The 22882-nt window shown below is 49.9% G+C and overlaps 2 protein-coding genes across 2 annotated transcripts; one reads left to right on the top strand and one right to left on the bottom strand.

The window, feature by feature from the left end:
* Positions 1-265: 265 nt before the first annotated feature.
* On the bottom strand, positions 266-21914 carry LOC123103263 (ABC transporter G family member 41). Its single transcript, XM_044524793.1, has 23 exons — positions 21179-21914; positions 21010-21095; positions 20855-20939; positions 20520-20679; positions 20316-20392; positions 20046-20099; positions 19876-19966; positions 13957-14258; positions 13452-13733; positions 12108-12421; positions 11599-11759; positions 11345-11448; positions 11112-11265; positions 10764-10895; positions 10611-10684; positions 10178-10510; positions 9504-9794; positions 2294-2377; positions 1859-1992; positions 1402-1635; positions 1140-1311; positions 798-1052; positions 266-712 (listed from the first exon to the last, which is right to left on the bottom strand). Exons 1-23 carry the CDS (start codon positions 21695-21697, stop codon positions 443-445), a joined length of 4368 nt encoding a protein of 1455 aa, XP_044380728.1. The 5' UTR covers positions 21698-21914; the 3' UTR covers positions 266-442.
* Positions 2618-9049, top strand: LOC123103265 (basic proline-rich protein). The gene is made up of 2 exons (XM_044524795.1): positions 2618-4669; positions 8601-9049. Exon 1 carries the CDS (start codon positions 3299-3301, stop codon positions 4559-4561), a length of 1263 nt encoding a protein of 420 aa, XP_044380730.1. The 5' UTR covers positions 2618-3298; the 3' UTR covers positions 4562-4669; positions 8601-9049.
* Positions 21915-22882: the final 968 nt, after the last annotated feature.

Below are 22882 nucleotides of genomic sequence, written 5' to 3'. Positions count from 1 at the left end.
AGCCCCACAAGCCGTCGTTGGACGGGGGGGGGGGGGAGGAGCCACCATGACGCCGGGGGAGGGGAAGGGAGTCGGAGCAGGAGAGGGTTGCCTCCCGACGTCGGCGGACAGGAGGGGCGCCCCGCCGCCGCCTACGTCATGCGGCCTTGCGACGGCGAGGAAGGGGAGGCCGAGGCGAGGAGCGGGGGGCGACGGCGCTAGGGTTGCCGCCCGGAGTTGCCCGCAGGAGCGACTCGGAGGCGGAGCGGGGTGGGCTTTTCCTCCGTCCCAGCAAAATACCAATTCTATTCTGCTCATGAAAATTGTCAGGGTTGTGCGTTGTGGTTTTTCATCACTACAAAACTTGTATTGCAAATATATTCACAATAATAACAGGATATGTGTGTTTGCAATATCTATTCTATATCGTGCTACTGTTTTACTACTATGAAAATGTGTTTGTCTATCGCCTTTGGAAGTTGAGTTTTGAGATGTTGTAACCAAAGAGGACGGCAAAGAGGACAGGGAATGCTGCCAGGGCCACCGCTGCCAGTGGCAGTAGGTCACGGCGAAAACCAAAGTAGTCCCTCATGAATGCTGCGACGGATTTGGTCTCTCCAAATACATCGATCATCCTGTCGTCGTGATCTCCGAACTGCGTGGTGAAGAAGACATTGAGCGTCCATGACATTGGGGAGATGTAGTAGAGCCATATCCACCATTTTGGTATTTGCTGCCATATGTTTATGTATTTTTTGTAAGCACCATTATTTTGTAATGGTTAATACTAGCACTAGAGTTAAGATGGCTTTACTTACAGGCGCAGGCACGATGAACCCAGACATGAGGTTCTGTAGGGTGTAAAACATGGATGCAAGTATGGAAGCGATTTGGATGTTGGGGGTGAGCGACACAATCATCATTCCCAGGTAAAGGAAGTAGAACAGCGTGCACAACATGGTGTACATGAACCAAAAGAACTTTGCTGCTGTCCACTCGTACCCTATCATCGGATATGCTATCAACATGAAGATCACTACCTGCACCAGCACATAAGGTATCTCCATGGCAACCTATCCCCAAAAAAGATAAGTCAATATCTGAACATAGCAGTAATAAAATCTATCTGAAGATAGTAATCTTCATGTGATTAATAGGACCTGCGCAAAGGAGTAGGCCCAAGGAGAGTACATCCCTGCGAACCTCTCCCTGTACACGACGGAGCGTTCAACGGAGACAAAAGGCATCACTGATTGGCAGTTGTTGATGCCACTGAACAGAGTGGTTCCATACATGCACCCCAATATGGTGATGAGACCTTGCTGGTCGTTTCTACCCTCAAACAAAACAAGCAACTTCAATCATATGCTTCCATCATACATGCATCAGTTAAGAGGCATAATTAAGAGATGGCTTACGTACATGTGGTTGATGTTGCCTTTCTGCCAGAATAACACACCAAAGAAAATGCAGGCCACTGTTATGAATACCATCCGCACCAGGTTGTAAGAAGGAGTTCTCCAATATGACAAACACTGCTTCCAGAGGCAAGCTTTGAATTGCTCCCGAAACTTCTGCGGAAACTGGGTTGGGAAATGGAGGTCACTTGTACCAGGAACTGGTATGCTCAAGCGCTTCACCAGCATGTCCTTGTCCCTTTGGTCACAAAATTTACATACTGGTTAGCATGAATATTGCGCTAAAAGAAATTTAAGTACTAAATGGTATGTCTGTTAAGTATGCTATGGTAACCCATGCTTATATTCCATTCTGGTCAAAACTCATTTTTGAGATCACAAGCCTGTTTTGTTTTTCTCAGGTATTCTGATCAAAACTTTCAATCTGTTTTACAAGCAATGTTTCTTCGAAATTGACTTACTTGCACATTGATGAGTCCCTGTAGATTTGTGCAAAATCTACTCCCAGTTGAAGTTCCATAGATGTAGAAGTAACTTCTAGCATCCATGTTGATGGGTTGTACTTGTCCTTGATACCGGGAACCCCATGTATTTCCTAGAAAGAATAGAGAAAATAATTTCACTAGTTTGTATAACACAAGCAGGTGGTGAACTGAGTATAGCCTTCTGTGATTAATATTGCTTGCTCCTTCATGTATTATGTAGATTGCAAATTCATGAGGACTGGAGAATGGGTTCAGAATAGTACATAATAGAAAGAGATGCAAACAAAATATAATTAGGTCAGGTAAATGATATGTTTAAATTGACTTGCATCACATATAAATGTGTGATACAAATTATATGTGCATGTACTTAGTTATTTTGTGTAAGGACAAATTAAGATTAATAATTACCTGGAAATACTGGATGACTTCACATGAATGGTGTCCAACTGGCCCAGCATAGATCAACTCTCCACCCCTTTTCATCAGCATCAACTAGATACATATGAGAAGCTAATTAGTAAATATGGCACTTCACTTATATATGGATTTATTTTGGTTAATGAACTTATGATTAATAGTGCATCTAAATTACTTGGAACTAAGGTGTAGGCTTTATCTGAATTGCCCACATGATTACACGATTATGCATTAGAAAATACATATGTATTTTCAGAAATAGAGTTTCATTTGCTACAGAACTTTCATACTCATAAATTAAAACATATGCAGCTATCATGATCTTCTTTTACTTAATTGGCACTGCTAAAACACAACCAGGATAACTGCTGTACATAGTTTTCTCTTTCCTCCAGTTAATGTGGGAGTTTCTATCCTGTGAACGAACGTGTCAGCTTGTTTTCATCAATTTAAATAATACAACAGAGGTACCGTTTCATTCTGTAAAAATGCTCCCGCTCCCGCTCGCCTCCTCCGGCCGCGGACCGGCACGAACCGAGTCGTCGGTCGCCTTCTCTGTCGCGCCGGCGGGAGCCGAGCCGCTCCCTAGCTCGTGGCGGCCGCCCGCGCTCCCCCGCCCGCTCCCAGGGCCTGCTGGACCCTCCGCCCGCCTCCTCCAAGGTGCGCCGGTACCAGCCACCCCGCGGGGAGCCGCACCTCCCCCCGGCCGGCAATGGTGCGGGTCGCGGCCGCCCTAGGGGCAAGCGCAAGAAGAAGCGTGGCCCTGCGCGGGCTAATGGTGCTGCCCCGGCCACTGGCCCCTCTCGCGATCCGGCTGCCTCGACTACGACCGCCCTCCTACCCGACGACCGCTCCGCCGACCTCGTCAAGTGCTTCAATCGCGGCCTCTCCGGCCACTCTCAGGTTGTGTGCACGCGTCCTCAGTGCTGCTACCTCTGCTCCGACCCGGACCACCCGGCCTTCCTTTGCCCCGACCGCCCGGTGGCTGAGGAGCTGATGACGTATGAGCACGGGATTGAGGGCCTCGGTTACTTCCACATCGAGGTGCCTGACATCCCCGCCCCTTCTCCATCGCTCTTGGCCGTTGTCACCGTGAAGGATGGGGTGGCCTCGCCGGAGATGATCGAGACCGAGCTCAACCACCTCTACCACTGCTCCTGGGATTGGCAGGTCTCCATGCTGCCGGGAGGTCAGATCTCGGTCGTCTTTCCAGACGCGGTCAGCCACGGCTACAGCACTCGCAGCGGAGACATCACCCTAGCCCTCCACAAGCTAGTGGTGGACATCTCCGTGCCGGTGCAGGACCCCCTGGCGGTCGCGGTCCTGGACACTACATGGATCCTCATCGGCGGCCTCCCCGACATTGCCCGCTCCGAGCGGGTCATTCGGAACATGTCCCGCATCCTTGGCAAGGTGGTCGTGGTGGATGAGCACTCCCTCCGTAAGGAAGAGGAGGTCCGGGTCAAGGTCAAATCCCTTGATTCATCCAGACTCCGTGGCACGGTTCGTGTCTTCTTCAACGACCAGGGCTTCGACTTCCGCATCTCTCCCGAGCCGCCCAACCACATTGGCCGCCCCCGCATCCCCGACGATAGCTTTCTGGGGGGCGGCTCTGCTGGGGGAGGCGATGGTGGCCACCGCAGCGACCGTGACCCTCGCCACGGCCACCCCTCTGGCTCGGAGGATGACGACGACGGCTTCAAGGACAGTCCGCACGACCAGCCTCCCGCTCCGACTGCTAGGGGCGGTACCGGGGCCGGCCGTTCCCGCGCAGCGGATCCCCTGCCCCCTGATGACGACTGCCTCGACGCCTCGGACGTGAGCCTTCAGGTCTTCCCGGCATCTTCGCCGCGCTCCCCCGACCGTACTACCCCCGGCATCTTCGCCCTCTCCCCCGGCTCAACCGACCTGCCTGACCCGGCCCTGCCCGCCCTGTCCCCCCCCCCCCGTGGCTGCCCCTCCCAGCTGGAGACTCTGGGGGCGTCGGGCCCGGTTGCGACCCCGACTCCTCCTATGCTCACGGGGGTGGCTTCCAGCCCGGTTGGGGGGCCGGTCTCCCCACCTCCGACGGTGGCCGTGACTCCGGCTCCGCCACCCTCCCCTGGTTCCTGCCCGGCGCTCCCTGCTCCCCCGCTGGCGACTCCATGCGCCACCGCCATGGGGCTGGCGGTGGTGGTGACCACTCCGGTGGCCGGCCCACCGCCTCCCCCCGGACTGCGGCCTACTCCAGGCAGGGCAGGTCGACCTCATCCCCGGTGACCTCGCGTCGCAGTGCTCGGATTGAGGCGTCCAGACCGGCTGGCAGCCCGGCCCTACCTGTCCCCGAGCAGGCTGCCCTCCGGGCCGCTGCCCGGAACCTCGAGCCAGGTACCCCGTCCGTCCCGGCCACTTCTGCTACTTGTTCCTTTTCTGCTTTGGGGTCGGCTCCGCTTGGCCACCTCGCTAAGGTGGCGGCGGATTCGGCCATAGTGTTCAGGGGGGAGGTCGCCCCCCCCCCCCGCGCTAGTTCAGATCGAGGCCATCCGTGCACGGGAGATCCTTGATGGCCGCCTTGCCGAGGCCCGTGCACGCCCCCCTCCTACCTCGGGCACCCCCTTTGGGGCTGCCCCGAGCGCCCCTCCCCTCGCGACGCCCGCCCCGGCTGTCATCCGGGGACGCACCCGCTCCCGCACCGCCGCCCTCCGCGCTCAGAGCGCCTCACGTGTCTTGGGGTCAAGCAGCCCCCCGATGGATGCGTGATGCGAGCCCTTTTCTGGAACATCCGCGGCTTCGGCCAAGATGGTCGGCGCCGCCAACTCATCGATTACATGCGCTCCGAACGAATCGACATTGTGGCCATTCAAGAACATGCGTACGGAATTCTCCCTGTCGGAGCTTGAGCATCTGAGCTCCGACTTGTTCGTGGCATTGGCTCCCTTCTAGTGGGAGTGCGGGCCACTCGGGTGGCATCCTACTAGGCTTAAAGGATGCCACATTTGAGGTTGGAAGCATGGACCGAGGCGAGTTCTTCGTTAGCATGGAGGTCTTCGAGAGGGCCATCAACTTCAAATGGGAAACCATTGCTTTTTATGGGCCTGCCGACCACCGCCGCTCGGAGTCCTTCCTCACTGAGCTCCGTACAAAGGTTGCAGCCGCCCAGCTTCCGGTGATAGTGGGCGGCAATTTCAACCTCATTAGATCAGCAGAAGACAAGAGCAATAATTTAGTGAACTTCCCTCGGATGCAAATGTTCAATGATTGCATCACAGACATGGGGTTGCGAGAGCTCGATCGAGTCGGGGCCAGGTTCACTTGGACAAACCGCCAAGTTGATCCCACTCGCTCGGTTCTGGATCGGGTCTTCGCCTCCCCTGAGTGGGACATTCATTGTCCCCTAGCGTCGCTTGGGCGGTTACGCGGATTGGTTCCGATCACGTCCCCCTTCTCCTCTCTTCGGAGAATGAGCGTCCTCCTCCCCCCCCCCCCGCGCGTTTCCGCTTCGAAACCTTCTGGTTGCGTCAACCGGGCTTCTCCGCTGCGGTGGCCGCCCGATGGCGCGAGGCGCGGAATGCGCCCCACGTGCTCTGTCCGCCGTGGACTCCTGGCATTTCTGCGCCAAGCGGTCACGGCAGTTTATGAAAGGGTGGGGTGCCAACGTGGGCCGGGACATCCGTGAGAGGAAGAAAGCCCTTCTCGAGGGCATCCAGGCCCTCAACCTACGTGCTGACGCCGCGGGCCTCTCAGCAGACGAATGGATGCTTAGGTATGACTTGGAAGACCAGCTCACAGTCATTTACACTGACGAGGAGGCATACTGGCGCCTACTCGGTACGCAGAATTGGGTCCTCAAGGGGGACGCCAATACTGCCTACTTCCAGGCCATCGCTAACGGCCGTAGACGCCGTAACTCCATCCCCCTCTTGTGGGACGGAGAGTCCCTCCTGCAGCGACCGGAGGACATCCGAGCTCATGTAGACGGCTTCTACAGAGACCTATTCTCTGCCCCCCCTCGGGGAGGTCTTGCCCTGGCGCTTGATATCTGGCCGGCCCAGCTATGCGTCTCGCCTGAGGATAACGCGTCCCTCACAGCCCCATTCACGGAGGCGGAGGTTTGGGCGGCTATTAAGGGCATGAACCCCGCCTCGGCTCCCGGCCCAGATGGCCTCCCAGTAAAATTCTTTCAGACTTTCTAGGAGGTAATCGAGCCTGAGGTGATGGCCCTATTTGACGAGTTCTTTGTTGGGTCCATTGACCTGGCTCGGCTGAACTACGGGGTGATCACACTCACCCCCAAAGTGACTGGGGCCTCGGACATCCGACAGTTCCGGCCGATTACGGTGATTAATGTCATCTTCCACATCCTCGTGAAGGGGTACGCCATTAGGGTGGCCCCTATTGCCGGCCGGATAACCCATCCAGACCAGTCGGCCTTCATTCAGGGCCGGTATATCCTTGATGGGGTCTTGGTGTTCCACGAAGCTCTCCATGAGGTGCACTCCAAACACCTCAAGGCAGTCTTCTTGAAACTGGACTTCCACAAGGCATACGATGCAGTTAGCTGGCCCTTCCTTCGGGAATGCCTACTCCGTAAGGGCTTTGACGACAGGTGGATAACCCGAGTGATGCAGTTGGTATCCTCGGGACGCACCGCGGTGAACATCAATGGGGAGATCGGCCCTTTCTTCCACACATTCTGTGGGGTTCGCCAGGGTGATCCCTTCTCCCCACTCCTGTTTAACATGGTTGTCGATGCTCTCGCAGCCATCCTAGATAAGGCCAAGGCGGCAGGTCACATTAAGGGGATAGTGCCGCATCTAGTTGGGGGAAACGGGCTTTCCCTTCTCCAATATGCGGATGACACCATCATTATGATGGAGGGGTCGGAGAGTGATATTTCGAACCTCAAGTTCCTCCTCTGCTTCCAGCAAATGTCTGGCCTTAGGATCAACTTCGCTAAGAGCGAGGTGATGGTCTTGGGCTACGCCCAAGACGAGCGGCAGAGCATTGCGGATAGGCTTAATTGCCAGCTCGGGTCCTTCCCCACGACTTATTTGGGGATCCCCATTAGCGACTCCAGGCTTACGGTGGCTGAGCTGCGCCCCACCGTGGGGAAGCTTCAGCACCGTATTGAGCCCTGGCAGGGTCAGTGGCTTTCGAAAGCAGCTCGTACGGTGCTCATTAACTCGTCCCTCTCTAGCCTTCTTCTATTCATCATGAGCTTCTACAGCCTTCCGGAGACCCTTCACCACGAGATTGCCACTGTTCAGGGGCGTTTTTTCTGGGCCGGCGAGGGTGATAAGCAGAAGTACCACATGGTTAGGTGGTCTGAGATCTGCAAACCTCATGACCAGGGCGGACTCGGGATTATGTCCTCCAAGCGCATGAATATTGCCCTCCTGACTCGGTGGCTTTTGCGGATTGCCAACGGAGATGGTGGCCTATGGCTCCACATTATTCAGCAGAAATACCTCCGTGGCCAGCCTCTCGCCTTTTGCCAGCGATCTGGGGCTCTCAGTTCTGGCAATCCATCATTCAGCTCCTCCCTGTCCTCCGGATCGGGACCTCGATAGCGATCGGGTCCAGCTCCGCCACGTTGTTCTGGTTTGATAGATGGGTTGGAGACACGCCTCTTGCAACCCGCTTCCCAGACTTGTTCTCCGTCGCGGTTGCCCCTCGTATTTCGGTGGCGACCGCCCTTGCTGACCTTGGGCAACTTGCGTTCCGGCGACCATTTGGCCTGGATGAGAACGCGGACTGGCAGGAGCTGCTCGACTTGATTGCACTCCACGAGCCTGATCTCACGACAGACGTCGACCGTGCAAATTGGCGGCTTGAGCTTTTCGGTCAATTCTCCACCAAATCTCTATACCTGGCCATCGCCCCTTCTCCTGGCCATGAGGCGCTCTCCTCCATTTGGGAGATTCGCCTCCCCCTCAAAATTAGGATCTTCTTGTGGCAATGGATTCGCGGCCGCCTCCCCTCTGGCGTTGAGGTTTTGAAACGCAATGGCCCTGGAGATGGGCTTTGCCCGCTCTGCGGGACCGAAGAAGACTCAAACCATATCTTCTTCTCCTGTGTGTTCGCGCAGTTCCTATGGAGCTGTTTCAGCGAGATTGTGGGTGGAAGCTGGGACCACAACAACTTCCCCGCTCTCTTTGCCGAACTCCAGGCGATCCCACCCGTGTTACGCCACATTAGGTGGCTGACCATTGGGGTCCTTGCCTGGACGTTGTGGACTGTTAGGAATAAACTTGTGATTCAGCATATTCCTCTTCGTCGTGCTACTGACGCTTTGTTCAAATGGTCTGGTTACTTGCAGCTTTGGCGTCCGCTTAGCCGTCCCAGGGAGAGAGACGCCATCACCTCCATCATCACTCAGCTTCGCGCGATGGCTCTCCGGTTGGCTCCACCGCTTCCCCCGCCACCTCCGGAACCAGATTAGATCGCCGCCTTCGTGCTCCGCCGCCGCTGCCTTGGGACGTTTCGTAGTGAGTTTGCGCTGGGCTTGTTATGCTGTGCCCACAGCTGAACTTGGATCTGTGTGTGTTTATTCTGTGTGTGTTGGACCCTACCTGCGGCGGCTTTGTGTCGGTGTGTGTTGTGTTCCATTGTTACCTTGGTACTTGTTGCTTGGTGGTTGCTTTATTTATTAACCGGGGCGAAAGCCTTTTTCGGTAATATCACTGTTAGCTTCTCAAAAACTTTAGTCTGAGGCAGGCTCTGTATCGGACTTAATTTGGGGTTCTTTAAGTAGCCTGTTAGTATGGCTTGATAACTTTCAGTTCCTGCCGATAAAGTGTTAAGGGGTCTATCTGAGGTAGCAACCAATTTTATTCCATGTCTAATAGTTAACTTATTCCATGGCTACTTCCAATTATTTCAGTATAAGGTGAACAAATGCTTCACAGTTCCATTGCACTTGGTTACTTCATGTTTGATTTAATCAAAACTGATTTTTGACATTCTTATCCAATGCATCACCTTATAATACTACATATGATAGATCTACACTGGATTAAATATACCTGGAAAATTACCATTTCTATTACTTCCTCTGTTCACTTTTATAAGACGTTTTAGACAATTCAGGCAGTACCCAAAACAGTTCAAAGCTAGCTGTCCAAAACGTCTTATGAAAACGAACAGAGGGAGTAATAAAAAAAATATTTCTTGATGCCTAGAATGAGAATACCGGAGAGGGGTATATATATAAAGTAGTTACCTCATCAAATGTCTCAAATATATCGATACTTGGTTGGTGAATGGTGCACACAACCGTTCGACCTGTGTCTGCAACATTCTTCACTGCACGCATGACAATAGCAGCTGCCCTTGCATCCAAGCCTGATGTTGGCTCGTCCATAAATATGATCGAGGGGTTAGACACGAGCTCGACTGCAATCGTGAGCCGTTTCCTTTGCTCTGTTGATAGTCCATTTACCCCTGGTATTCCGACCAAAGAATCTCTAATTTCGTCCAACTCAATTGTTTCAAGAACTTCGTTCACAAATTCCTGAGGGAAAGGAATACGGGTGAGCTCACATTTTTGTCTCAACTGTTCCAACCACATATGAGACTAGAATACAAGAATGCAAACCCTGTACACTACACATTTATTCTTTTTATATAGATTCACGTATTTGTAGCTTTACTTTCGTTAGAGATATTGAATTAATGCTCTAACTAGTTACTCCAAAAGTCCAAACTGACGGAGTAAGGCAGGCAATGTATTTTCAACACTCCCTCTCGGGTCTAGGCTCCTTTAGGCCTTAGACATGGGATTGATGTAGGCCACAAATATAAATTTTAGTACTGCATTGGCAGGGTCTTCAACTCGAGACCTCTTGGCTCCAATACCATATTGTATTTTCAACAAGAGAGATAAACATAGCTCACATTTCTTGCTTTTGCATCAACTTCTGGTGGAAGGCGCAACCAGGCAGAATATGCAACCGATTCACCCAGTGTGATCTGTGGGGAATGGACATCAGTTTGTTCACAGTAGCCTGATATCCTAGCAAAAGTCTGCTGAATTTTAGGATACCCTCCTATTCTTATATCCCCTTCAATAACACCACCAGTTTTCCTTCCAGAAAGAACATCAAGGAGTGTTGTTTTTCCCGCTCCAGTAACCCCCATGAGTGCCGAGAGAACCCCTGGCTGGAATGCTCCTGTGATATTGTGGAGTAGCTGTAGTTTCTTTTCCATGTAACCATGCTCCCTCATTTCCTGCAATGAAGAAATACTTACCTATTAGTGGTCAGCCCTTGGTATGGCTCTAAGTTCTCCGGTCATGCTTTCACAGATGTTCTAACTATATTTGAATTACCGCAGGGGTGTCTACATAGTAGTTGACATCCTGGAATGATATTATAAGGGGCGTGAAAGGCAATACCATCCTCCCTGCACAAGATTTAATTATTGAGGTCAAATTAAGATTATATTCCATTGACACTATTGTGTGGTGTAGAATTCAACTAACCAGTCCTATTTGGAGACAAAGCAGTCTCTGCTTGTAACTTAGGCCTCCTATTTTCCGCATTGTTATCTTGGTCTCTTCCATCAAATGTGGTAAGCTTATTGCGAGAGATAATGGCTCGAGAAGTTCCTGGAACTGAGAGGCTCATAGGAGGTCAGAGTAGGTGGCATATCTAACCAGAGAGAACAGAATGTTCTTATGAATGGAATTATTTTTGCTCCATTTCCAATGTTTTACTTCTCCAGCATATGCTTAATCGAGTTTACAATTCATGCGACACTGTTACACTAGAATATTATACTAGTATTTAAGTTGTTTAGCTTAATGCAATATCGGCCATGTCACACTTACCCTTTTTAATGGTCAAGCCTATGGCGAAGCCTACATTGAACAACAATGTAAACCCAAGCAATGCTCCAATTGAGATCCAGTAAAAATAGCTGGAGAAGTCTAGCCCTTGATCCATTAGGATCCTCCTTCCAAGTGCCACACCAGATATCTTGATCTATCAACATAGAAATTTTAGTGTCCTTTGATATTGCATGTTTCTTCAATTAATTCATACTCGGTATGCCAAAGTGTACCTCCAACCATCTTTGTGCCAAAAACTCATTTCCAGTTAAGCCTATTTCACCATATGACAATGGAGAAAGCCAAAATCCCCACTTTAGCCAATTAGGCATAAATGCTGTAGCAATGCGGCACTGAAAATGTTAGCGATTCTTGTTTAATAATTGAGGACAACCTACGTTTGCAAGAAATTAGGACTCGTCTCTTGTTAGCAATATGAAATGGGAGAGTTTTCTTTTTGTGGGAAGAAAATACGGGAGTGTCTTACAGCGAGGAATTATGAAACCCCCAAACAGAAGGGTCGCTAGAAATGCCATTGTACCACCGACTGAACCAGCCACCATTGTTTGACAGTATGAGGCCACACATCGAAACATTGATAAAGTTACTGTGTGGATGAGGAAGAGGACGAGGAGCTGACAGAAAAATCTAAACACAAGAATCGTGCATGTTACCACAAAGCAAGTATTGCAGCTGAAAAACCTAAGTTTTGCTGAAAGAAAGTCTAAAAGAAAAGTAAATATAGTGTTAGATAAGGGATTTTCATGTTTGACTACAGTACACCAGATCACAGCAAAACCAATATAAACAATGTTGTATTTTGGACTATTTTCACTGGCAAGAATCTTTTATTTTTCACTGGGTGATTATACTCCGCATCTGAATGACTCGAGTTGGGTGAATGGTAATAATTCCTAAATGGAAATGTTGTTGTAGTTGAATTAGTGCTCCCATCCCACGAGGTAATTAGTTTCTACAACATAATTATAACTTTACCTGGATGCTTCCGGGGTATAGCCAATCAGGTAGTAGGATATTGTTGTCCAAGCTATTGACTCAACTAAAGAGACTGGAATCTTTAGGATAAAAGATGGTATTGCATAAGCCCATGCAGGATAGAAGTAGTCATCTCTCTGTTTGTAGAAGATCGGCAGTCTGTTAATTGCCATGGCAAGCTCAGGAAATCCATTCACCATCAGCAGCAGGAGTGCATAGAAGAGTGAACCCATATAATAGTTAGCATGAATTCTGTCAACACCCATACGTGTGCGCAGAAATACTGTCCCAGTAATAACAGCAAGTAATCCAAGCTGCAGTGCACAAATACATACGTTAGCTTATGGAGGGCATGTTGAGAAAAGTGCAACATGACATAGCTGTAAATTCCATCGATTTTTATAATGAAAACTGTAACAAATACTCCCTCCATCCCAAAATAAGTGACTCAACTTTGTACTAGCTTTAGTACAAAGTACGTAGAAAGTTGAGTCACTTATTTTGAGACGGAGGGAGTAATACTGTAACCAAAAACCCTATAGCTGTGGCGCTAGTGTAGGTAATGATATAAGCACACGAGCATTTGAAGTCCTGAAGTTGCACACTGAGTAGGAGCTGAATGTAGAATAAGATGCTGACATACTGGGAAAGTTCCTTCTGTAGACTTCTATATGGTCCGAGAGTTCAATGTTCTCAGTGTGTAGAAGAAAGTACTACAAGATGGCTAGTCCATGTACCCTGTGTTAAGCGCATAGTCCCTAATGGCCTAATCCTACAATATTTCGCATTTGAACACAACTAGAGCTACATACGACATCAATCTTTACCTTTATTGTCTACTCCCTCCGTTCCAAATTATTTGAAGTTCGAGGTTTGTCCTAAGTCAAACTTCTTTATGGAATGAAAATAAATTTTATGATGAATCTACTGAAACTAATTTGGTGTTGTCGATGTTGGTATATTTTCATATAGGCTTGGTCGAACTTAAAGAAGTTTGAATTAGGATAAACCTAAAACTTCAAGTTATTTGGAACCGAGGAGGTACTATATATATTAATGCTGCAGTTCACTTGAGAGTTGAAAGTGTAACACAGATCTCAACTTTTAGTGCGAAAGCTTTATTGCGACCTGCAGACCTCCTTAGTAACACAAGAAGTTTATTACATCACATTGCTACTAGGTTTTGCTAATATTTCAATCGGTAACTAATACTGAGCATAATGCATGTAATTTGAGGATTCTGCATTTACAGACTAGAACACAATTTACACTGTAAAACTAGGCACAAAATTTCCATGCATCAATCACATTTTTTTTTCCAAAAGATAGCCTCAACTTGCTTACCTGAATGGATTTTGATATGTAGATGAAGGCATTCCTTTTCATAAGAAGGAGCTCCCGTGCAAAACATGCCTTGAGTAGATCCCACTTGGATAATGAGTAGATACTGAAGGACAGGGCATTCTTATGTCCTTTAGATTCTTCATACGGCTTCGAAAGCTCCTCAGCAAGATTCTGACCACTTTGAGATGCTTTGAACTTATCACAGAATTGATCAACTGTAACAAAATTATATCCTTCTTCGTTGCGGCTCCAGTATTGTTTCTGATCTTTTTTTGACAGGACCTATGTAATATATAAGTTATTAAGAGTGGACTACCTTATGATTGTAAGAAAGAGTACAAATAAGTTGTTTACTTTCATTGAATTCACATCAAAACTATAGGTATAAATCTTACACTTTGTTAGATGTCAAGGTGAAACATGCTTACCTGACCTCCTAGATGCTATTGACGCTTATTTTGACATGAGTAATTCAGACTATGTAAATCAGTATTTTCCTAAATACCTCTTGAAGGAAGTCAGCGCTCCCTTTTCTTTCGGGGCATTCAAATCCACATGATTCAAAGAAACTCATAATGTAGCCCTTATGGCCATGGTAAACGATTTGTCCTTCAGCCATCAAGATAATATCATCAAAAAGTTCATAAGTCTCTGGTGCTGGTTGAAGGAGTGAGACCAGTATGGTAGACTCTGATATATGAGCTAGCTGTTGGAGACAAGAAACAATTTGGAAGGTAGTAGAACTGTCCAGCCCAGTTGATATTTCATCCATGAAAAGCGCTTTTGATGGTCCTACTATCATCTCTCCTGCTTGTAAGACATTTTTACAAGTGGAAAAAATTAAGCATCCAGTATCGAATCATTTATGCTATTATTTATCCTATATAGACCAAAATTGAGGTTGGGATTACATAAACTGAATATAACACATTACTAGCTACATTCTAAAAAGTAGAGAAAAATCATGTTAAGTTGATTCGTTCAGGCTTGTGCGCTTTCATCACAACAGAAATTTATTGTTTACCATAACCCTGTTGTTACCTTTGCTGTGGCGAGAGCTTCATATTACTTCATGGTAATAATAAAGTACAAAAAGCATCAACAAAATAAATTAGCCAGCAGAAAAGGTGCATATCTCCCGGTATGCAGTTAAGGAATTTTAGTCAATGAATTGCACAGTTAACTATTTATTTATCTTGCAAAAATATCATTTACAAGATTATAGTCGAGATAATAAAACCATCGTGAAAATTGTTAGGAATGAGCAACTTAGCTTTACTGAGGGCCAAAGGCCATTACATATACATGTGTGTCAAAGTGCAGAAAACCCCTTATACAATGGGGATACACCGAAAAGGGACTATACACATCTAACACCCCCCCTCAAACTCATGGTGGATCAACAACATTGAGTTTGGAGAGGAAAAAGGTATGCTGCGCTCGAGTCTGTGCCTTCGTGAAGAAGTCAGCCAACTGTAACTCAGCAGGCACATAGTGAAGAGCGAGAGTCTGATCTTGCACAACAGCACGCACAAAATGGGCATCCACACCGATGTGCTTGGTGAGCTCATGCTTCACCGAGTCACGCGCAATACTTATAGCACCAGTACTGTCTGACAATAAGGGAGTCGAGGTAGTAGCATACACACCAAAATCCTCAGGTAACCACCGTAACCAGATCACCTCAGCCGTCAACATAGCCATGGCCCGCAACTCAGCCTCTGCACTCGAGCGAGAAACTGCAGTCTGTTTCTTTGTCTTCCAGGCAATAAGAGAGCCACCAAGAAAGACACAGTAAGCAGACAGCGAGCGTCGATCAGAGGGATCACTAGCCCAGGTAGCATCAGAGTAGGCCTGGAGCTCAAGAGAACTGGAGCGGGGAAAGAAAAGGCGCTGAGAGATCGTGCCACGAAGATATCGTAGAACACGGAGGAGGTGACTATAGTGGACAGAGGTGGGGGCTGAAACAAACTGACTCAGGATGTGGACAGGATAGGAGATGTCAGGACGCGTAACAGCAAGATAGACAAGACTGCCAACGAGGTGACGATAGCGAGTGGGATTAGGAAGAGGGTCACCATCAGAGGCACGAAGCTGAACGTTGAGCTCCATAGGAGTCACAACGGTGCGCTCATCACCGAGAGCAGCGCGAGCAAGAAGATCCTGAATATTTTTTTCTTGGGAGATGTAGAAGCCATCAGAGGTCGAGGAGATCTCAATCCCAAGAAAATAGCGAAGTGGACCAAGATCAGTCATGAGAAACTGGTCGCGAAGGCGAGCCTTAACAAAGGCAATGTACTCAGAGTCGTCACCAGTGATGATCATGTCATCAACATAGAGAAGAAGAAGAGTTCAACCACGAGGAGACGTGTGAACAAACAACGCGAGATCATGATCACTGGGCAAGAAACCAGCGGCAGTCACCACAGAAGCGAAGCGCTCAAACCAGGCACGAGGGGCCTGTTTAAGACCATAGAGGGAGCGCCGAAGTCTACAGACCATACCATCAGGGGCATAGTACCCCGGTGGTGGCTGCATATAAACCTCCTCACGCAACTCGCCATTGAGAAAGGCGTTCTGGACATCAAGTTGAGAGATAGGCCAATGACGAATAGAAGCCACAACAAGGAGAGTGCGGACAGTGGTCATGTGGGCCACAGGAGCGAAAGTCTCATCATAATCGCGTCCCTACTCCTGCTGAAAACCACGGGCCACAAGACGAGCTTTGTAGCACTCAAGAGAACCATCAGAGCGAGTCTTAATCTTGTAGACGCACTTGCAGGTGATGGGACGAACACCGGAAGGGAGAGGAACCAAATCCCATGTGCCTGAGCGCTCAAGGGCAGCAAGCTCTTCGGCCATCGCAAGTTGCCATTCAGGCTGAGTCATGGTAGTCCGATAGGAAGTGGGCTCAGCAAGAACAGAGAGACCGTACCGATCAGGAGAGTAGCGATCAGGCGGGGGGCGAGGCCGAGCACGGAGGTTATGAAGTGGGGGAGGCGTGAAAGAAGGAGCACCAGAGGTGGAAGGCGCGTCAGGAGAAGCATCCTCAGAACGAGGGCGACAGGTATAGTGGAGAGGAAACGGTGAGAGAGGGCGACGGACGGGAGATGATGGTGGAAATGTGGAGGAGTTGGATGGGGAAGATGGTGTCGGTGGGGAATAAGAAGGAATGAGAGGTGCAGAAGGAGGAAGTGAAACATGAGGCACATAGCGGGTGTATCTGGGAGAAGAAGAAAGGAAATATCGTCCACAGAGAAGCTTGAGGAAGAAGGACGGGGGTAGTAAGAGCGAGACTCATCAAAAGTCACATCACGCGAGATGCACAAACGACGACCAACAGGATCCCAACAGCGATAGCCCTTGTGCTCATCGCTGTAGCCAAGGAAGACACACTCAACCGACTGAGCAGTCAGTTTGGTGTGGTCTCGTGGGGCAAGAAGGACATAGCACACACATCTAAACATACGAAGGGCTGAGTAGTCAGGAGAACGTCCAGTGAGACACTCCATAGGAATACCACCCTGCAAAGCAGTCGATGGCTGAATGTTGATGAGATAGGTGGATGCAGAAACAGCCTCAGCCCAAAAGTGAGGCGGAAGGGAAGCGGCAATCATCAGCGCACGAGCCGTCTCAAGTAGATGATGATGCTTACGTTTCGCAACGCCATTCTGAGCATGAGCACCAAGGCACGAGAACTGGGCAAGAGTACCCTGTTCCGCAAGAAAGCCACGCAACAGCTGGGAGATAAACTCACCAGCGGAGTCAGCACAAAAGGTACGAATGGGCGTGGAAAACTGGGTGTGAACCATGGCAGCAAAACGTTTGTATATAGAGAGAACCTCGCTACGAGATTTCATGAAGTAGAGCCAAGTGTAGCGAGAGAAATCATCAATAAACAAGATATAGTAGCGATGACCACCTTTCGAATCAAAGGGAGCAGGACCCCAAACATCAAAATGAACTAAGTCAAAAGGACGCTGAGATACCGACTCACTGGTAGGGTAAGGCAACTGGGTCTGTTTGCCAAGTCTGCAACCATTACAATGCAAAGAAACATCTCCAGATACAGACCTTAAGAGGCCCTGACGAACTAAAGAAGACAAGCGAGAGCCACAGAGGTGACCAAGGCGATGATGCCACTGTTGGAAGGACGCAGAAGAAGAGGGAGCAAGAGCATGGGAACTGGCAGGAGTGGTGGCAGCGAAAGGAGCACGAAGCCAGTCAACCTCCCAAAGGCCCTCTGACTCACGGCGCCGGGGGCCAGCACCAACCAAAGCCTTGGTGCGACGATCCTGAATGAAGCAAGAGTCGGTATCAAGAATGACACGACAACCAGAATCAGTAAGTTGGGCAGCGGAAAACAGATTCATGGTAAGGCGAGGAACATGTGAAACACTAGGAACAGAAAAAGATGAAGTGGAAAGAAGACCACGACTAGCAACAGGAAGAGGTGTGCCATCGGCGGTCAGAACATTAACAGGCGAATCAAGAGGTCGGAGAGAAGACAAGACAGAAGAGTCAGAAGACATATGGAAGGAGGCTCCAGAATCCAAAACCCACGAAGATGTACCTGACTGTGTAGACGGCTGCGGTGGTGAAGTGGATGCAGTCACAGCAGCAGCTGAACCAGTCAACGAAGAGCCTGAGGAAGCCAAGAGGCGTTTGAGCCTCACAATGTCCTGGTCAGTGAGTGACGGAGTCGAGAAAGATCCGGGAGTCCCACTGGAAGAGGAGCGCCGCTGGTCTCGCTTCTTCTCACGGCAATCAGACTCTGGGTGACCTGGCCGAGAGCAGTAGCCACAGAAGGTGTCACGGCGCGACCGACCCCTCTCAGTATAGGCAGGGCGACCCACCCCCCTGAAGGTGTGGGGAGGAGTGGTGGAGTGGTGAGCCGAGCAGATGACACAGGGGCCCGAGCAGCCAACACAGACGGGACCACCAGCAAACCAGCAGAGCGAAGGAGGGTCTCCTCAGCACGAAGCTCGGAAGCACCTCCGAGATTGGAACACGACCACGAGCAAGCAAGTGAGCACGTCTGGGCTCAAACTCAGAGCGGAGACGAGATAAGAACTCATGGATCCGCTGAAACTCCAGATCAGACCGAGTAGTCTGACAGCAACGACAGGTGCCACACACAACTGTCCGAAGAGAGTCAAGCTAACGCCAGATGGCAGAGCACTGTGAATAGAACTCATCAACAGATGAGTCACCTTGCTGGAGTGCGTGCTCCTAACGCACCACTGATAGATAGAGAGCATCACCAGAGGGCTGATAGTGCTGACAGAGATAAGACCACATCGCTGCAACTGTGCCAAGTCCCATGAACTCCGAAGCAAACTGAGGGAGGACACTCGCAGTGAGAACAGCAGCAGCTCGAGCATCATCATTGCACCACTGAGTGTAAACTGACAGATCATCCCGGTACACAAAGAGAGCATCGGAATAAGCGGATACTTGCTGATCATAAGCATCAACCGCAGCATCATCCAGAGCCTTGGCAGCATCCCGATCAGCCTGAGAAGCATCAGTAGCAAGGACCGGTGGCACTGGTGGGATTGGGGCCACTGGCGCAACCAGGCATGGCGGACAGGGTACCTTGCCAGAAAGAACACCCCACAGAAGAAGGCCACGCATATGAATGCGCATGAAGCCCACAAACTCAGCATAGTTGGTGCCATCGAAGATCACCAAGCACCGAGGGACAGCGACATAGCCCGGAGACGACATGGGAAAGTCTCCTTTTTTTTGGTCAACGCATCCTCCGCTCGATATGGATCGAGGGAACCGCTCGAACCAGAGAGCGAACGAGATCGAGAGAATCCCTCCCGCAGCCAGGGAGGCAGGGCGCGGAGGGAGTCGGAGGAGAGCCGGGGCCGGGCCGCACCAAGGAGGACGGGGCCGCGACCGGACCGGGCGGCGGCTGAACGGGCACCGGGCAGGGGCGGCAGTGGACCGGACGGCGGCGGCAGACCCGGCAGCGGCGGCAGCGGACCGGGCGGCGGCGGCGGCGGCTGCGGCCAGACAAGGCGGCAGCAGCGGCGGCCGGACAAGGCTGGGGACGCGGCGGCCGAACGGGGCTGGGATGAGGCAGCCCAGGAACGAGGCAGTCACGGGCAGTAGTCGGACCAGCTCAAGCGCAGTTGGAAAGGAAGCGGGCAGCAGGACGGCCGGAGGCTAGGGGCGGAGGCTAGCAGCGACGGCGACAAGGGTGGAGCACGCACGGAGTTGCATCGTGCGGGAGAGGGAGAGTAACCTAAGCATCTGATACCATGTTAGGAATGAGCAACTTAGCTTTACTGAGGGCCAAAGGCCATTACATATACATGTGTGTCAAAGTGCAGAAAACCCCTTATACAATGTGGATATACCGAAAAGGGACTATACACATCTAACAAAAATGTCATATGTATCGTAGATTCACCTGTGGTTAGTCTTTTCTTCTCACCGCCTGAAATACCTCTTCTCATGGCATCTCCTACTAGTACATCAGCGCATATGTCGAGTCCCATTATCTGCGAGGCAAGAAAAGATTATGCACATGAAAAACATCGGGCACTGGAACCAGTGAATTATTCTTTGAACATTGTTTACCTTCATAATGTAGTCTGTTTGCATGCTTCTTTCTAAACCTTCCACGGATATTGCCTACAAAAAAAGTGCATAGCAATTATAAATGTTGTAGCTAAACTGAACTGGTCTGTACACACATGATATGCTTTGTTTTTATCTTAAGAATCAATAGGAAAGAATCTCACTGAAAAATTATGATGGCACTTGGCAGAAAGATGTTGTATCAGGTTTGGTTCCAGTGGGCGCACTCAGATATGTTACAACATTATAGCAAAATAGGTCAGTATTTACCTTCATGTACGTATCTATGTTGGGGTCAGGGGTGATCCCAGCCTCCTTCTCCCTTCTAATGACTTCCTTCATAATTTCTATTGTGTACAAGAAATTGAGAGCACTTGGTTTAGTAGATAGAATTGGTAATTTACTTCAATTAGTTAGTTGCCTGCTGTCCCTAAAAAACATTTAATTCACCAGGTCCCAGAAAAAGGAAAATACCTGCTCTGCTGCCAACGCCCTGGAATCTTGCAGAGAAGTCGAGCGTCTCCCTGACAGTCATCTCAGGGACATGAAGATCATACTGACCAATGTAAGCTGCTGTCTTCTCTGGAACAAAATCTTGCAGCTTGACACCATTATAGTCAATTTCTCCTGTTACCTACGCACCCACACATGCATACTATTATGTAAGTAAAGGAAGTACTGAAACACACAGCACACAGTATTTTCTCTGTTTCTGCCTGAACTTTCAAACCTACATAGAGCTCATAAGTGTCAGCTAAGCTGCGGAGTATATTTTTTGATAAAGAACTTCGGAGTATATAGCCATATACCTTGAGATTTTTCTTGAGTTTTCCAGCAAGTGCTAGCAAAAGGGTGGTTTTGCCACAGCCTGGGGGTCCAAGGAGAAGGGTCATCCTGCATGTGCACACATATTCAGTTTGGTGTTGCATTTGCATACTGATGATGAGGAAGGAAGGAAGCTCACCTGGAAGGTTTGAGGATGCCGGTGACATCTTTTAGAATGTGGATCCTTTCTTGGTTACGGTTGAAGCCGAGCATGGTGGTGAGCAGCTGCAGATGGCAACCGTGGCACTTGAGCGAACAGGTGGCGAGACGGAGAGCAGAGCCGCGAGATGAACGAATGAATCACGTACCGAGAACGTGGAGACGGCGGAGTTGAGGAGCGTGGGGAGCGGCTTGCCATCGACGACCTGGCACTCGGCCTGGACGCGCAGGTTCCGCCACCGCACCTCCACCGTGGGCTGCCGTACGCCGACCCTGTCCATCCTGCGGCGCTGGTGCCGGAGCAGGCGGAGGTTGTCCTTGTGGATGTCGGCGATGAGGGTGTGCACCAGCTCCCGCCGGTCCGCCGCCCCCAGCCGGCGCACGTCCACCGGCTCCGGCGGACGAGCGCCGTCGGCATTGAGAGGGAGCGAGGTGTGGAGCCTGTCCCAGGTGGGCAGCCGCTCGATGGCCGCCCACTTGAGCTCGGCCTCCTCGTCGTGGTGCTGCTCTCGCAGGGACAAGGAGGAGGTGGAGGCGAGCGCCTCCCTCAACGACGACGACGACGGCAGCTGCAGCCTGCCGCTCGCAGCCGACGCCTTCTTCTCCGGATCATCCACTGCTATACCATCTTGTCCTTGTTCCTCCTCACCCATCTCCACCTTGCTCATCACCTCGATCTAGCTCAGCTAGCCAGCTTCCTCGCCACCACCCTCTTCTCCTTCGCTGATGAACCAGCCAGCCAACCGGACCATATATTCTCTCTCTTTTTCAATAAAAAAAAAACTCGCTTGACCTATGGTGCCGTTGACTCTACTGAAGTCGAAATTTCTCCAAGTTATAAATCATGAATGTAGTATGAATCTCTGCAGCTCTGCTTTGTCCACAAGGACAAGGCGGGCACATGACTGACTGAAGACAATAAAAATATGAGTCGACGATTGGCTCAGCGCAAAGGTAAGCCGAGGCTCCCGCGATTAGCGGCCAGTTCTTTTGGGCAATTCTCTCAGAATTGACCCCCTCCCTAGCTTCTCCCAGAATTACCACTCCAATTCTTTTTACAATTTCTAGCTAATTAGATCTTAACTAGCTAGGAATTGTAAGAAAAAATGGAGTGGTAATTCTGGGAGAAGCTGGGGAGGGGGTCAATTCTGGGAGAATTGCCAAAAAAACTGGCCCTAGATTAGTCAATGATGAGTACGTATCTCGTATCTATACACTTCTTCATCCATGGATCGCCTCCTAGTGCACCGATTTCGTTGTCTTGTTCTAACTTCCCGGCGACATGCATGCACCGCATGTTGGCCGACCGGCCTATACATGTCATCCGACCCCCACGGCTTTCCGTGTCTCAAAAGAGGAAAAGGGAACTCCATCACATCCTAGTATGCTCGCACTACATATAAAAAAAGTTAAATTAAAAGCATAATGAGCTAGCGTCAGCTCGGCCCCGCTGTTGGCGACGTGATGCACAGAGAAGTGAGATTCACAAGTGCACACGCCAAGAGGACAACCACGATGACATCAGTATTAGATCAAAAGCTGATTTTAGAAGATAAAACGTTTTGCAGCTCATATGTTTTCTTTGTAAATCCAGGTTCAGTCCATACCATGCCGACCAAATCAGCCATCCAAGGGGCTACCCTACTCCGGCCTTGAAGTGAAAATCGTAGAAAACCACCACATTTGAAGTTCAATTTTAGAATTGCCATCACATTTCTTACTCGTGGGCTACAAATCCCCATTCACGTCCTACCACGCCGACGACCATCGTAGGCATGTGCACGGTCTCCAAGACAACTCTTATAGTAATCGCTACTCCAAGCAAACTCATTTTGAAACGAGTGGACAACGTG

This window comes from Triticum aestivum, chromosome 5A (genome assembly GCF_018294505.1).
Source record: "Triticum aestivum cultivar Chinese Spring chromosome 5A, IWGSC CS RefSeq v2.1, whole genome shotgun sequence".
NCBI classification, from domain to species: Eukaryota; Viridiplantae; Streptophyta; class Magnoliopsida; order Poales; family Poaceae; genus Triticum; species Triticum aestivum.
Note: the sequence above shows the minus strand (reverse complement) of the source record. Positions and strands in the feature narration are given on the sequence as shown.